The 14,763-nt window shown below is 36.7% G+C and overlaps 3 protein-coding genes and 4 non-coding genes across 8 annotated transcripts; 1 reads left to right on the forward strand and 6 right to left on the reverse strand.

The window, feature by feature from the left end:
• Positions 1-2,292: 2,292 nt before the first annotated feature.
• Positions 2,293-4,867, forward strand: LOC103327737 (GTP-binding protein YPTM2-like). Its single transcript, XM_008230111.2, has 8 exons — positions 2,293-2,429; positions 3,181-3,253; positions 3,503-3,550; positions 3,640-3,687; positions 3,771-3,842; positions 3,941-4,096; positions 4,237-4,340; positions 4,513-4,867. The coding sequence occupies exons 1-8, from the start codon at positions 2,416-2,418 to the stop codon at positions 4,604-4,606; spliced, it is 609 nt and encodes a 202-aa protein (XP_008228333.1). The 5' UTR covers positions 2,293-2,415; the 3' UTR covers positions 4,607-4,867.
• Positions 4,868-5,065: 198 nt separating this feature from the next.
• Positions 5,066-7,112, reverse strand: LOC103327736 (large ribosomal subunit protein eL28y-like). The gene is made up of 3 exons (XM_089049842.1): positions 6,898-7,112; positions 6,649-6,812; positions 5,066-5,357 (listed from the first exon to the last, which is right to left on the reverse strand). The coding sequence occupies exons 1-3, from the start codon at positions 7,043-7,045 to the stop codon at positions 5,217-5,219; spliced, it is 453 nt and encodes a 150-aa protein (XP_088905968.1). The 5' UTR covers positions 7,046-7,112; the 3' UTR covers positions 5,066-5,216.
• Positions 5,523-5,607, reverse strand: LOC148917935 (small nucleolar RNA R24). Its single transcript, XR_016126552.1, has one exon. It is a non-coding gene; the product is annotated as a small nucleolar RNA R24 (small nucleolar RNA).
• On the reverse strand, positions 5,750-5,842 carry LOC148917936 (small nucleolar RNA R24). The gene has a single exon (XR_016126551.1). It is a non-coding gene; the product is annotated as a small nucleolar RNA R24 (small nucleolar RNA).
• Positions 6,225-6,298, reverse strand: LOC148917937 (small nucleolar RNA R24). The gene has a single exon (XR_016126554.1). It is a non-coding gene; the product is annotated as a small nucleolar RNA R24 (small nucleolar RNA).
• LOC148917938 (small nucleolar RNA R24) lies at positions 6,445-6,537 on the reverse strand. Its single transcript, XR_016126553.1, has one exon. It is a non-coding gene; the product is annotated as a small nucleolar RNA R24 (small nucleolar RNA).
• A 1,562-nt stretch (positions 7,113-8,674) lies between the features above and the next one.
• LOC103327735 (uncharacterized protein At1g51745-like) lies at positions 8,675-14,035 on the reverse strand. 2 transcript variants are annotated; one of them, XM_008230110.3, is made up of 4 exons: positions 13,179-14,031; positions 11,346-11,643; positions 10,604-11,237; positions 8,675-10,121 (listed from the first exon to the last, which is right to left on the reverse strand). In XM_008230110.3, the coding sequence occupies exons 1-4, from the start codon at positions 13,376-13,378 to the stop codon at positions 9,103-9,105; spliced, it is 2,151 nt and encodes a 716-aa protein (XP_008228332.1). In that variant the 5' UTR covers positions 13,379-14,031; the 3' UTR covers positions 8,675-9,102. The 2 variants fall into 2 exon arrangements, with proteins under 2 accessions (XP_008228332.1, XP_008228331.1); XM_008230109.3 differs by having other exon boundaries at positions 10,604-11,643; positions 13,179-14,035.
• Positions 14,036-14,763: the final 728 nt, after the last annotated feature.

Here is a 14,763-nt window from a genome sequence, read left to right on the forward strand (position 1 = left end):
ATGAGTTGTCTATAAAATTTGAACTTTAATCATACTCTCTAGTTTAGGGAGCCGTAAATATTATAATTAGCATTAATTAAAAGTTTAAAATATTCATAAAACAAAGTGAGATTAAATTATAAGGAGTCACTGTGAATCATTTCTCTCTTTCTTCTTAGAATTAGGAGCTCCTAGAGGTCTCCATATTTTAGGAGGTAGATAGAGAGCAAAGTTGGAGTTGTATTTTTCCAATTTCTCACTAAAATTTGTCTAAGAATGTGGTTTAGGGAGCCAATTATAAATGAATGCTCTAATATTATTATTAAACAATAAATTATTGGTGGGCTATTGAGTAAATTCGAAGCAAAATTAGTCCCAAGGTCTTGGAAACTTTCCACCATCATTGTTGCAAGGAATATAACTTTGGCCAAAATTCACTTTTGGTCCCTATAGTTTGACACTATAACCACTTTTGACATTGTAGCTTCAATTTGTCACTTTTGACCCTGTAGTTTCATATTTGTAGCAATTCAAGAGCATGTTAAAATTTACTTCAATATCTTGATCAGAGCAATCATGTGCCCCTCACATGGAGGGGCAATTTTGTCAGCCAAAGCCCCACGTGGGGGGAGTGAAATTGACCATTTTGAAGTAGATTAGGATTAGGGCTCCTAAAAATTTAGTGAAATTCTTCTGGGTTTTTGATTAAGTGCAACGAGTGGGTGCGAAAAGACTAGCATAACTTCAATCGGTTGTTGTTTCTTGAAGAAGACATGTGAAGTCAATGGAGGCTTCAATAATCCAAGTGAACTTAAAATCTAGGTACAATTTTCTGTGCGAAATTGTTTTATAACATTTATTCGACTTTTCAATGCATATAAGTGGGTTCCAACGCTTTTGTTCCATTCTTTTGTGGCCTTGTTTTGTTCTGTAACTTTGGGTTTGGAAAGTTATTGCTTTGTTGTTTTGTTCTGAATTTGTAGGGAGAGAAATAGATGAAGGAGATAAAGATTGGTTAGGTGCTGGGTATTTGGGATAGTGAAGGAGGGAGGATTTTGAGATTTTGGTTGCCCATTTTCACGCCTAGGGAAAGAGGTAGAGACCAATTTTTAGAGTGGGGTTTTGGTCTGACAAAATTGCCCCTCCACGCAAGTGGCACGTGGTTGTTCCATTAAAGAAATTGATAGAAATTTTATCTTGTCTTTGAATTGCTACAAATATGAAATTACAAGATCAAAAGTGACGAAATTAAAACTATAAGGTCGAAAGTGATTGAAGTGTCAAACTACAGAGACCAAAAATGACTTTTTGCTTAAAACTTTCCACAATAATTGAACTCTTATTATAGGGAAATAAAAGCTCATTTGGATTAAAAATCACACCTTTTTTCTTTAATTTTTTTAATTTTTTATTTATAATCAAACCCCAGCTTTTTTATATTATTATTTAACGCAAGAAGAATGTTATTACCAAAGTTAATATACTTAGAGCCCGTTTGGGAGTGCTTTTGGAAAAGCTGAAAGCGTTTTTTGACATCCAAAAGTGTTTCGACCTTATTTGGCAGAAAAGTTTAGAAGTATTTCTAGGTCATAGAAGCGTTTTCTGAAAAAGAACATGTCTTGTGCTTTTCCTTTAGGAAGCACTCCCAAGTGCTTTTGATTTCTTATGAAAATTTCAACACCTTTATAATAAAAGCGCTTTTCCTAGACGCGATTATTAGCAAAAATGATTCCTAGAGAAGCAGTTCCACCACAAAAAAACCAAAGACAAGTCCTTTGTAACTATTTGTAAAACAAAACTAATCCTTACAACACACCCGTCAACTTTTTCTACCCGAGTTTTGAAAATAACATTTGTAACTCATTTTACAGGTGTGAAAGAACTCCTTAGCTAGAGTCGAATAAAACGTCGAACATATATTTTTTTTACAGAATTAAGTTTTTCTACACTCAAAATATGATGTATGAGTTTTCTGTTTTAATTAATTACTTAATTATGATCTCCGGGGAAGGCACCTGATTGTCCCCCGATTACTTGGCCCTTAAGATCGAAACTCTAGGGTTTCTTTTCTCCAAATGTAACCCAAGAAAAAAAAAAGTAAACAGATAATTGGGCTAAGTTGACACAAGTGATAAGACCCTCTTCACTTAAAATTCAGGCCTTCCGAAATGGGCTTGTAAACAAACCCATAAAAATAAACCAACCCAGAAAAGAAACCAAAAAAGTTGTGTGGGGTCAGGTTCCAAGCTGGCGGCTGAGTAGGAAATAGGAACCTTTCAATGTGACGCAAACTGTCCACCCATATATATATAAGGCACAACAAAGTCCTCTCCTTCAACTTCTCTCCCTCGTTTAAGATTCCATTTTTACGTTAATTAGACCCAGTTGAAAATTTCTACGCTTTCTGAAACTTCCTCCTCATCGATCAACCCAGTCATGATCCCTGAATAGTAATTTCTCTCTCTCTCTCTCTCTCTCATGAACAATTGCATGCATGTCTACATGTTATCACCTTTTTTGTCATAGCTTAGTTTCTGTGTGATTGTTTTATGGCTGTTGATAATGTTAACCCTGTTCAATTTGATTGAATTTGGAGGTCAAACCCAGAAATTTTAATTTTTGTTTTTGTTTTTATTGAAGGGTTATTTTCAACTTTTGGGTATGTGGGATGGCTTTTGATTTGGCCATTTGATTAGAGATTGTTTGTTTAGTAGTATCTTTAAAAACTGGAAGAAAGTTCTTACGAAATTCAATTTTGTGGATCCTTTTTTTTCGGGATCACATTTCATTTCAAGAAGCTATCTGCAATTTTGATTCTAGTGAATACAAAAGCTGTAAAAACAATGTATGAGATCCATGGACTCTGGTAAATAAGATGAATATGTTAGTCATACTTTTGAAATGATGATTCTTTCTGCTGTGGCTTGGTGTTTTCTTAGGCACCTATAATCTCGTTGAGTTATTTGGATGATATGCTGCCATGGAATTCATATCTTTGCTGCCTGTATAATTTTGTCTCAATTTGAAGAAACATTAATTAGATATGCAGGGCATAGTTGTTGACATATTCTGACAGAGTAGGTGTTTTTGCTAATAAGATTTGATGATATGTTAATGTTTTATTTTAGTTATTTCCCTTAGTTTACCGCACCGGAGCATAAAGTTTGAGGTTCTAATTAGTTATTTTCCTCCATTTTGCAGTGACTATCTTTTCAAACTTTTGCTCATTGGAGATTCCGGTGTGGGCAAGTCATGCCTTCTACTGAGATTTGCGGTAAAAGTTCAACAATGTTATATATAGGATGATGGTTTTCTTTTTGCCACGCTTCTCTTATACACACACATTAAATTCTTATACCTTCTCCCGCAGTCATCTCTTTGTATTCGTCCTAAATTTTAATCATAATTATTGTGTAACACGCGATACATAAATGTATGCTCGTGATCTGAGTTGGTTGAGCCAAATGCTGATGTCTGATTTTCTTTGATCTTTTGTTGACAATTCCACTCTCACCTTGTGTAGGATGATTCTTACATTGACAGCTACATAAGTACCATTGGTGTTGACTTTGTAAGTACAGTGGCATAATATAGCACTTCTGATGTTTGGTTATTTTCATGTCATGGCAGTGATTTCATCTCTTTGTTTCCTCTATTTAGAAAATTCGAACAGTGGAGCAGGATGGGAAAGTTGTCAAACTTCAAATAGTAAGTATATTTTTTATTAAGGCTAGATTGGAATCGAAGTTCCTTAGCTGAAAAAATATGAAATCTCCATTTCTTCTGAATAGTGGGACACTGCTGGTCAAGAACGTTTCAGAACGATTACAAGCAGCTACTACCGTGGTGCCCATGGCATCATCGTAAGTATTAATTCACCTCTTTGTAATGTAGATTTTTAGTCCTGCAAGCTTTTCATAGGATGATCTTCATGAATGTGGTTTTTGAAATTATTTGCTAGCTTGTCTATGATGTGACGGACCAAGAAAGCTTCAACAATGTCAAGACCTGGCTGCAAGAAATTGATAAATTTGCTGTTGGAAATGTGAACAAGCTCTTGGTTGGAAACAAGAGTGACTTAGCTGACAAGAAAGTGGTCTCCTCTGAAGCTAGCAAGGTATCTTAGCTGCTAATTAATCTTATTTTGTTATCATGTCGTGATGAGTTAAATAAGCATGCAACATTGATCAACTTTACGTATTCAAACTTGATGTTGTTTACATTCTTCTTACCCCAAAACCCCGCTGTTTTTAAAAGGCATTTGCAGATGAGCTAGGAATTCCATTCTTGGAAACAAGTGCCAAAAATTCGACTAATGTAGAGCAGGCATTCATGACTATGGTTGCAGAGATAAAGAACAGGTGAGTTCATCTCCATGTTACTTTTTTCATATTTCTGATTGATAAGGGCATTTCAGATCAAGAGTTTAAGTAAGATAAATCTGTGATCTGTAGTTGAACTGGAACAACTGCAATGGTAAAACATCAGTATTTTTATGCAGCGTCGGTAAATATTTTTTTCTTTGGGTTGCAGGATAGCTACCCAACCAATGAGTGCCAACAAACCATCCACTGTGCATATGCGTGGACAGCCAGTCGTCCAAAAGACCACCTGCTGCTCATCTTGATTTATCAGCGAAGATAAGATGAATGTGTTCTTGATGGTGGTGGGAAGCTTGCAGTATCATGTGGTTTTGCATTGGACCCTTATTTGACTGCAAGCCTCCTTATAATATGTACAGCAGATTGTCATGATACTTGGCTCCCCATTCATTCGTTGGTTTAGAAAGTCCAAAAATTATTTGAATAATATAGTCAACGAATCTTTAACAATTGTATGTCATATTATCACAGTTCATTTTTAAGTTTATCCATATTTGATTTGATCAGCTACATTTTCATCATTCAAAACTGAACTGGTTTGTTTGGACATGGTGATTTGTTGTTCTGAGAACCTCTAATGTCCCCCGGTCAAGAGTTTTTGCTGTTGGTCATATGCAAAATTACCATATGAAAATTAACGGAGTATTTTGATTGGTTATTGATTAGTTGGTTGTTATGGTCCATGTAGAAATTTTGCTAAATGATTGGTTGAAAAAAAAAATTTCATATCCAGGAATCTTTTGCAAAACAAACTAAATAAAATCCCCAAAATCCGAATACATCTTGAGTTTTCAAGGACGATCCAATCAAATCCAAAATCATGAAAAGAACACTGGTGTATCAGCCCCCTGTAACTCACTTCCTGCCATAGACTCTAACAGCTTGCCTGTTCCTCTTCTTGACACCAGACTTGGCAACCTTGAGGCTCTTGTGAACAACACTCAACCTTGCAAGGGCTGCTTGTTTCAGATCTGGCCTGTAGTAGTTATCTGCCACCTGCAATGAGGAATACAAAATGAATAACAGAGAAACAACAAAAGGGAAAACCTAGATGAGGCAAATATAGATTCATGCAATCAATACAATACAAATACATTATCATCCTTGAAGGATACCAACATATGAGGGACCAACAATAAAAAAACTAAACCCTTAAAACACAATGCGTGCAAGAGTAACAAGAACATTTCATCGAAGAAACCATTATAAATAGTGTATCTTACATGTTAAGGCTCATCACTGCAACATAAACCTACCAAGTATTTTCTTAAAAAAAAAATAATTCAGATCCTTGAGATAAACCAATTTCAGATTTTGACCAGAAAAATAGTGAAGGTTACCTACATATAAGAGATTAACAAGGAGAACCCAATCTAAAGAAGACAATGGATGCTCAGAAGCCAAGCGTAACAAGAGTATTTCACTGAAGAAACCATTACACAAATGATCCTTCTTACATGTTAAAGGCTCATCACTGCAGCACAAACCTACAGACTTCTTAGTAAGATAATCATTCAGATCCTTGAAAAAGCATGTAGCTTACCTACATATAACAGATTAACAAAGAGAACCTAATCTAATAAAAAAAGACTATTCCTACTCCACTATACTGAGGGATATGGCTGCTGCAGTGATTTGAAGTGTTTTTTTGCATCTTGTTCTCTTTGGGTCTTTCTGGTGTAGCAGTCTCTGTGTAGTTTAGCTGGTGTCTTTGTTTTTTTAATCTGTTTTTTCTGTTGTTGTTCGTTTGGCTTGTGGATGCCTCATCCACTTGTGTGTTCCTTTTCGTTTCTTGCAATAAATTTCGTTTCTATTAAAAAAAACAAAGAGAACCTAATCTAATAAATAAATAAAAAGACAATGCACGCTCAGAAACTAAGTGCAACAAGAGTATTTCACTGAAGAAACCACTACAAAAATGATCCTTTAACTGCAGGTACAAACCTACAAGTATCTTCTTAGAAAAGTAATCATCCAGATTCTTGAGATAAACCCCATTTCAGATTTTTCCAAGAAAAGGCATGAAGCTTACTTACAGCTAAGAGATTAACAAAGAGAACCCCATCTAATTAAAAAGACAATAAACGCTCAGAAGCGTAACAAGAATATTTCACTAAAGATATCATTACAAATGATTCTTCTAACATAACATGTTAAGGCTTATCACCAAAGCATAAACCTACAAGTATCTTCTAACATGTTAAGGATCACCAATGCAACAAAAACTTGCAAGCATGTTCTTAGTAAAATAATCATTCGGCAGAGCAAAGCTTCAAAGTTTATTTACCTGGTTTGCGACTGCCTTGGCCATCCTGCGAAACTCCTGTTTCATCACAGACTTATGGAGCAAAGCAGCAGGTTTGTTCTGCTTCTTGGTCTTAGTTGTTGCCAACAACACAGATTGATCTTTACCCACAGCCTCAATGGTCACAGTTTTCTTGTTTGCCAGCCCTGATCGAAAACCATCTCAATTTAAAAACAAACTTGCTGTGGAACCAAACAGAAAGCAAACAAAATGGGATGTAGAGAAATGTACCAGAGTGCTTGTAGGTGTTGAGGTTGAGGAGATTGTTGGGCTCCTTGCTGAACCGCACACCGGCGTGGCTTCTCCCGAACTCCTTCACCAGAAAAGAGTTGTTCTTCTTCACTATCTCCCAGATCAGTTGCCCTGGCACCGTCGCCATCTCCCAGATTTTGCTTTTGCGGCTCAGATTGGGGGTTTAGGGTTTAGGGGGAGAGGAGATTGGGGGGTTTAATATTTAACCTTTTATATATATGCTGAAACCCTAATTCATTTATTCTTTGGACCCGAGGGGTATCATTTATTTTCACATATTACGCTTATGTCCTCTGTTGTGTTGTTGACCCGGTTTGTATTGGGCTGGTCATAATTGGGTCGGATAAGTCGAGGAATCGTTGAATTGTATCTTGCATCTGATCACCAATGGGTAGAGGAATTCGAAAGGAATTCGAATTTGGAACGTCATATAACATTTGAAAGAAAATGCAATTGGGTCAAAAGCTAGTTGATTTACATGTTGACTCTGTATTGACAAACTGTACATTCATAAATTAAATACAAATTTATAAATAAACTCAATCCTAGACATATATTTATAAAAAAACCCAAGCACTATTTAAACATAGAAACGCAAAAATCAACCCCAAAGTCAACTTTTTGGGTGTGTTTATAAATGTGTTTTGAGTGTGTAATGATGAGTTTTTGGTGTGTTTATATGTTTAAATAGTGCTTGGGTTTTTTTATAATTTCAACCCCTATTTTGGGTGTTTTAGTGAAACTCCCTAAATTAAATTCATGACTAATATTTCAAGTTAAGTTTAAATAGGTCCATATAAAAATCACGGATTAAGATTGGATGATTTGACAAATTAATGAACGTGGTCAAACAAGTGTCCTCTTCCAAGAAAAAGGACTTCCTTGCATGATTGACTTCACAAGTGATAAAAATTCGTACTAAAATTACATGGAAAGATTCATTCTTCTTAATTGACAAATCACAGTTTGACATATATGTAGATATTTTTCTTTGTTTCCTTTTAGTGAGCTATTTTTTGCATAAAACAAGGCCCGAAAGAACAGCTTCCTGTTGCTAGTTTCTTCTTCTAGTTTCCATTCTTCCAGGGTATCAAGAAGGTAATGAGATTCTGTTAGGTTCCAAGAGAGGCCACACAAAATGCAATAGGTTCCTACTAGGGTTTATGACACATGCGAGTTAGCTCTTTAGGGTTTTGATGTTAACTTGAAATTAATCTAGACAGTCCAAAATTATCTATGTTGTGGCATGTGGTAGACTGGCAGCGGTAGGTAAAGTAACGTGGTATTGTGATTATTTTCTTATTTTGCAGAACAATATCTCTCTTCTTTTTTTGGAAACGAAACTTGTGGTCTCTAATTGTTTGTAATTCAAAATTCTTGCCAATCTAAAATCTAAAATCTAGCTTCCAAAATAGATTTCACCTTTTTTCCTGTTAAATAGAGGCCGAAGAGGAGAGGAGAATCAAACTCTAATGTGGGAAGACAAACTACTCTCAAACCACTCGAGCTCGAGCTATAAATCCCGAAAAATATTCAGCTGCTACCCTTCATTTGTAAGCTAAAAACTTAAACATAGTGTGCCAGCACAAACACACACACAGCAGAAACGCAACAAACAAGAAGAAGCAGCCTAAAATGATTCACAAAGGCACACAGGAAAGCTGCAACAGTATGGTTCCGAAGAATTCGACTTTGTCACATACATCACACAAACACAAAACAAGATTAAGTAGCAGAAGAAAGTGCAATGCATCAATTTTAAGCTAAAATTAAAATTTGATTGTCTTAGGAATGAACTGTTAAGCATGTCCAACAACAGAAGCAAGCTGGGAAACAAAGTTATTGTCCCTCCTGATGAACCTGAAATCATAAATTAAATAACCAAATATCAGGTCATCAAATACCTAATGCTATTACACCTCAACTAATGTTACATTATATACAGAGAAAAAAGCAGAGCCTCCATTGACTGACTGCTCCTACAACAACGCAGTATCACGGAATTGTACAGATGGATTCAGCCTTAAAGGGCAGCAGAGTTAATGGTGCTGCAAACTTAACACGGCCAAATAAATGAGAAGCAGCAACTAGGCTGCAGAATTTAACCAAAACCCCTGAATAAAGAACTACATTCACAGGAAGAATCCATCCACTGCAACATTTATTTCCCCATGAGAAACTTGTTCAAGTGTCACTTGATTTTAAAACCCGATGTGTTGGTCGGGCCAAACCATTCACTGCTTCATTTATCCTACTAAACACTAATTTGAGGGGGATACAAGCTATCACAGGACCCTGTGGCTTCGCAGCCAGTGGCTTCGTCACTTCAGATTGCTTGTGACCAGTCAGAGAAGATAGTTTCCGAGTCTTTTTTGGCTGGAGCCCAGATTTCTTTGTTTTGGGAGATTTATTTGGTGAATTTTGTGGTTGCAATGCCAAATGCTTGCCCGGATTTCTTCCGATTTCTGCTTTTGGCTGAATTGCATAACCTATTTTACCAACTTCCCGATCACATTCCAGTTTGCTCAACATGATGTCACAACAGCCATCACCCAAAGCCTCAACTGTTAACGGGTGACCAACAATGGCTTTACCATTCAATTTACTCATAAGGGAAACCAGCGGGACATGCTGCGGCCGGTAATTTGATTTCACCTCAAGTTTGACATCATATAACGAACCATCAGAGCAAAGATTGCGGGCAGTAGAATCTGACGTCTGATATCTTGCAGGCACTGTGAAGCGGGACTGCCGATAGGGAAGTGACCTTTGAATTGGTCCATCAGCCAATTCAGTAACCTGTTTGGACTTTGCTTGTAATGTGCAATTATATGCACCGGAACCACTAATGCCTTTGCAGTTGACTTTCTGGTCAGAATCCTGAGACAATCCATCAGAATGCTCAATGCCTACCGAATAAGCATTGGATTCTTCATCCACGTCCATATACCTTCTTGAGTCATGTTTTCTATCTTTACTTGTTTGTCTAGAATTCCTCTTTCCTTTTGACTGCCACTTTGAACTACCTTTTTCTATACTTTGGCCAATATCATGCAAGGCTGCTGAACTCGTAGAACCAGATTCATTAATTCTCTCATCTCTCAAAGATAAAGCTTCAGCTTGACTGCTTTGACTAGATTGCCTTCCCAATGCACCAATTTGAGGCTTCCCAGATGAACAAACTGCAATTATAGGAGAATAACCTGGTAGATAGAGATGACAAATCAGCTAGGGAGAACCAGACCTATTTTTGTCAGGTCCACATCAGGCACAAAAGAAAGACAAGCTAATTAATTTGCTGCAATTAGCAAGGAAAGGATAAAGAAAAAGGAGAGGGTGACAGAGTTGCAGGAGCACCTAAATGTAAACAATGCAGAGAAATTTGAATACTGCAAGACATAATTAATAGCAAGAAAAAGGCTAAAGAGAATGGAGAGAGTAACAGAGTTGCAGGGTACCTAAATGTAAACAATACAGGCACATTCAGATAATAAAAGACATAACTAATAGCAAGAAAACGCTTAGAGAGAATGGAGAGAGTGACAAGTCGCAAATGTATCTAAATGTAAAAAATGCAATAAATAGATAATACAAGACATCATAATTAAATCCATATCCTTACCCAACAACATAGGGTAACAAAGTTCCTGAAAACAAATGTATTAAGTGTTTGAATTACCATTACCTGAAGGGTCTTTTTCCTCTCCAGCAAATGGCACATCAAATAACCTATCTGAAGAATCATTCTCAGCTAACCCAGATATGCTGGGAATCTCGTTCTCCTTGATTTTGCCATTAATACAGGAAGCACCAAAAGCTCGTTCAGGAGCATTTGTAGAGGCTCCATTCTCACACGAAATTCCATTGTGGTCCACAGATAAACTCCCTTTTGACTCATTTGATTCTAATCCAGAAACCCTGCCATCAGATAACCCTTGAAGAGGTGAACCACATGAATTTTGAAATTGGTCACACGTAACTGGAATAGACACCATTGCAGTACTCTCCAACACCTTTGTCAACGGTCGGCTGCGGTTTTTTCTTTTCAAGACTTCATTAGCATTTGCAACTTGAGATCTCTTCCTTTTCAGTGATGAAATACCTTTGCTTCCATTTACAGGACTTCCATTAGGCACACCATTCCGAGTGTTCGAATCTAAGAGTGAAGCACTGTCCTGTTGAACTAGTTCAAGAAGCCCTCCAGTCTGGACTGACTTTTTTGACACTACACCCATTCCCAGGTCCTCAAGTCCTCTCATGCGCTTAACTCCTTCTGTTCCATCATCCTCTGAATCATTTGGCGTTCTTCTTCTCCTTCCCTGCACAGTTTGCAACTTAGAAGAACTGATATGATTTGGCTCTTCAAAAGATATACCAGATTGAGATAATTCTGGTGCCGAGCCTGAACTGTTTTCAGAATCACTCACATCATCAACCATAACTTCATTCTCCTCGCCGGAATGAGACACGGCAGGTGATTCTCTTGCTGAACAACCATGCTCACCACCTGAATTACTCATCCGAGCACTGAAGTCCAAATTATCCTTGCCTAGGCGAGCATTCTCAATTTCAAGAGCATGGATAATGGCATCTTCCCTGCGTGCATATTTCACTGCTTTTTTATTGGAGCTAGCTGCATGGGCCTTTGCTTTTTCAATGCATTCATCGTACTCCCCACAACGAAAAGCTTTCACCCTCTTGGATCTTTCAAGGTTATACCAGTCCCTAAATCAATAAGATCAAGATCAGACTATGTTCATATATCAATATTACGCTAAACACCTATACAAAGAGTTTTAAATTTGTTTTGAAAACAAACTTTCCCATAAGCCTGAATCACAACGACTAAATACACCTTGAAAACGGTAAACCAAAACCTCTATCAATGATTAGAGACCCACAGCAAGGATCTATTACTGTTTATGTAAAACAATCCAGAGAGAACAAATATTATTTCCTTGGTAATTTTCCCTCGTGTATGAAGCCCCAGTCTAATCAACCTACAAAGCCTCAAGCTTCAGCAATGTGCCTTACAACTACCTCAAAATCTAATGCTCTTCTCTTCAAGGGAAAATCTCTATACATCACTACAGCACCACATAACGGAAATAATGTTCCAGTCCAGCAGTGCCCTATTCTCACTGTTTGAATTCCCCACATAAATTAACTCCATAAAGTGCTCATGTAACGCTATCTCAGATATAATGACATTAAAGATTGAATTGTTCCAGAGCCACAATTAAAATCAAGCCCTAGTTTTCTTATTTCAGAGCATGAAATAACATTATATCCTTTCACTCCTCTGTCCTAGTAATAATCAGATCTGAGAACTAAACCATAGATTAAGACTCTCATTCTCCACACATTAGGCCCCTAAAACTAGGGCCCAATAGAAGAAAAGATCAAGATGATAAAAAACGCCTGAAGTGAACCATAGCAAGACAGTTTATGACATTTATTGCCACAAAACCACAATCTCCAACTTAATATTTATCCTTTCAGTGAAAAAAAATTTCCTCTTGAATTCTATCCCTTTTTCCTGTAAAATTGTGTAAAGAGAGCATTTTCTTCTTCCTTTCATGCATCACAAAAAGTAATTATCCATACATCACAACTTGTTCAAACTTTCAAAGGTTATTTTCCAAAAATAATCTTACAAGAATGTATTCTCAAGCTTCAAGCCCTACCATCCTTTCCTTTTTATTGGAACCACCAACCTACCATCTAAGCAAATTTTTTTTTGCAGAGAGAATGCATCTTTTCTGACTGCGTAGTGTTATAATGCACAAGGGCCACATAGTAGGTAGCAGAGAAAACTTAACTAATATCACAAGTAACAAATTCACACTTGATGTAAGTTAATCGACATCATTAGCTTAGTATATTTCAACCTATAAACATAGAGGAAAGAACAAACAAACAGTGAATGAAGTGAAATGATAAGCCAGTTGAGTTCAACCCTTCTTGAAACACCAAAGGAAACAACAATCCCTTAACCCAAACATTAAAAAAGAGAAATAAGAAGCCACAGTAAACAAACAACACTAAATCCATGAACCCATAAAACCAAATCTCTACCCCAACAACACCTATGAAAATCTTAAGCACAAGGCATTTCCAAGTGTGGTAAATCCAGTTACACAAAAATGTAAATCTACTTAATCGAAAAGCTGAAAAACAAAGACTATAGTACAAATTCAAATCAGAAAATGAAGCAGACAACCGCGCAGGGCTTTAAAAAGAAAAAAGAAAGCACTCACACGCTTGCGTCGTCGCGGCCCAGAAGCTTTACCGGGGTGCCCGATCTCGGAGAAACCGCAGAACTGTCGGGCAACTCGTCCAGACCCATGATCCGACCAGGCCACCACGACCCGTTTCTGCGTCGGACCCAAACCAACCCACCCACCGACGCATCAATGCTCTTGTTACTAGTCTCACTAGAACTCCCCATCTCAACCATACCCACCAGAAAGAGATAAAGAAAAAAAAAGAGTTGAAACCCAATAAAACTCTGATCTCAAAAATGCAAAATTTCAATATCCGCCTTCCATTCTCAACCAAACACGAGTTTTGAATATCGCCCAGAGCCTCAGTTTCACGGAAAAATGCAAAAACTCTCAACCTAAATCACTATAAATTAAAAAGAAAACCCATAAAACAAATAGATAATTTTAAATCTGCATGCAACACAAACCCCAGAAACAAACAAGGAACATCCAGAAAAATTAGGATTTTTTTTTATTAAAACCCAAGAGAGAAGAAAATGAGATAGAGAAGGAGGACCTAATATGAAGGGTTTATGGAGAAAAGAACACACAGAGGGATCTAAAAATGATGTTTTACAGATATTTTATATTTTTATTTGTTTTCTGGGTGTGGTTTTCTGATCTTCCACTAGTGGATTTAGCTTTGAAATCTTTTGTTCAAGCTCGCTTGTGTGGGTCTGAGAGTGTACGGACACAAAGAGAAGAAAGGGGGAAGATAGAGAAATATGAAAAAAGCTTAGTGTTTGGATCAAACCCGCAACTTTTGGTATCTTTTTTTTCCAACAGAGAGAGAGGTTCTCAGATATGAGAGAGAGAGGGGTTGCAAGTGAGGTAGAAAGAGATACAGAACAAACATAAAAGAGAGAAGACACAAATGGGTTATATACGGTTACCTGTATACGGTTTGTTAGGTTTCAATACCATGTCAGCAGAGAGGTCTTGAAAGGAGAACCCATACTAAATAATTATCGTAATTTGATATGTTATTTTGTTAGACTGTGAATTGAAGTAGTAAATTAAAAAATTATTTGATCAAAAGTCTAGAATTATAAGTTTCACAATATATATATATATATGTCATACGATACTAACTTAGATTTGATATTAACAATTTATGCACATATGGTATTCATTTTTATTCCATATGTATCTCAATATATTTCTATGTGATTTAAGGATTTAGCTACAATGTGATCAACTTAGGTTCTTGTTCAAAAGTTAGTATAGAGAAAGAATGTTTTTTTTTTAACTTCTAACAACTCCATACGTTATCTTATCATGTTGTTATTTTGAACCGTATATAGTATCAGTTTAATTTTATGAATCTAAAGTTATTGTGTATTCGAATAGTTTAGCAATGTATCATGTTAGATTCTTTCTACGTTGGCAATGAATGATATTAGAACATTACAAACTCTTTGGTTGCATTCGGTTATGGGAAATAAGGTTTGGGAATGAGAAATCAATTGTTTTCCCATGTTTGATAAGTCCAGACATAGGAAATGGTTGTCTGGCACATGAAAAATAAGAGATGTAACTCTCCTCCCCCCTTGGGTTTCATTTTCCCTCCTTCCCCCTT

The sequence above is a fragment of the Prunus mume genome, linkage group LG4 (assembly GCF_029339155.1).
Source record: "Prunus mume cultivar Tortuosa linkage group LG4, ASM2933915v1, whole genome shotgun sequence".
NCBI classification, from domain to species: domain Eukaryota; kingdom Viridiplantae; phylum Streptophyta; class Magnoliopsida; order Rosales; family Rosaceae; genus Prunus; species Prunus mume.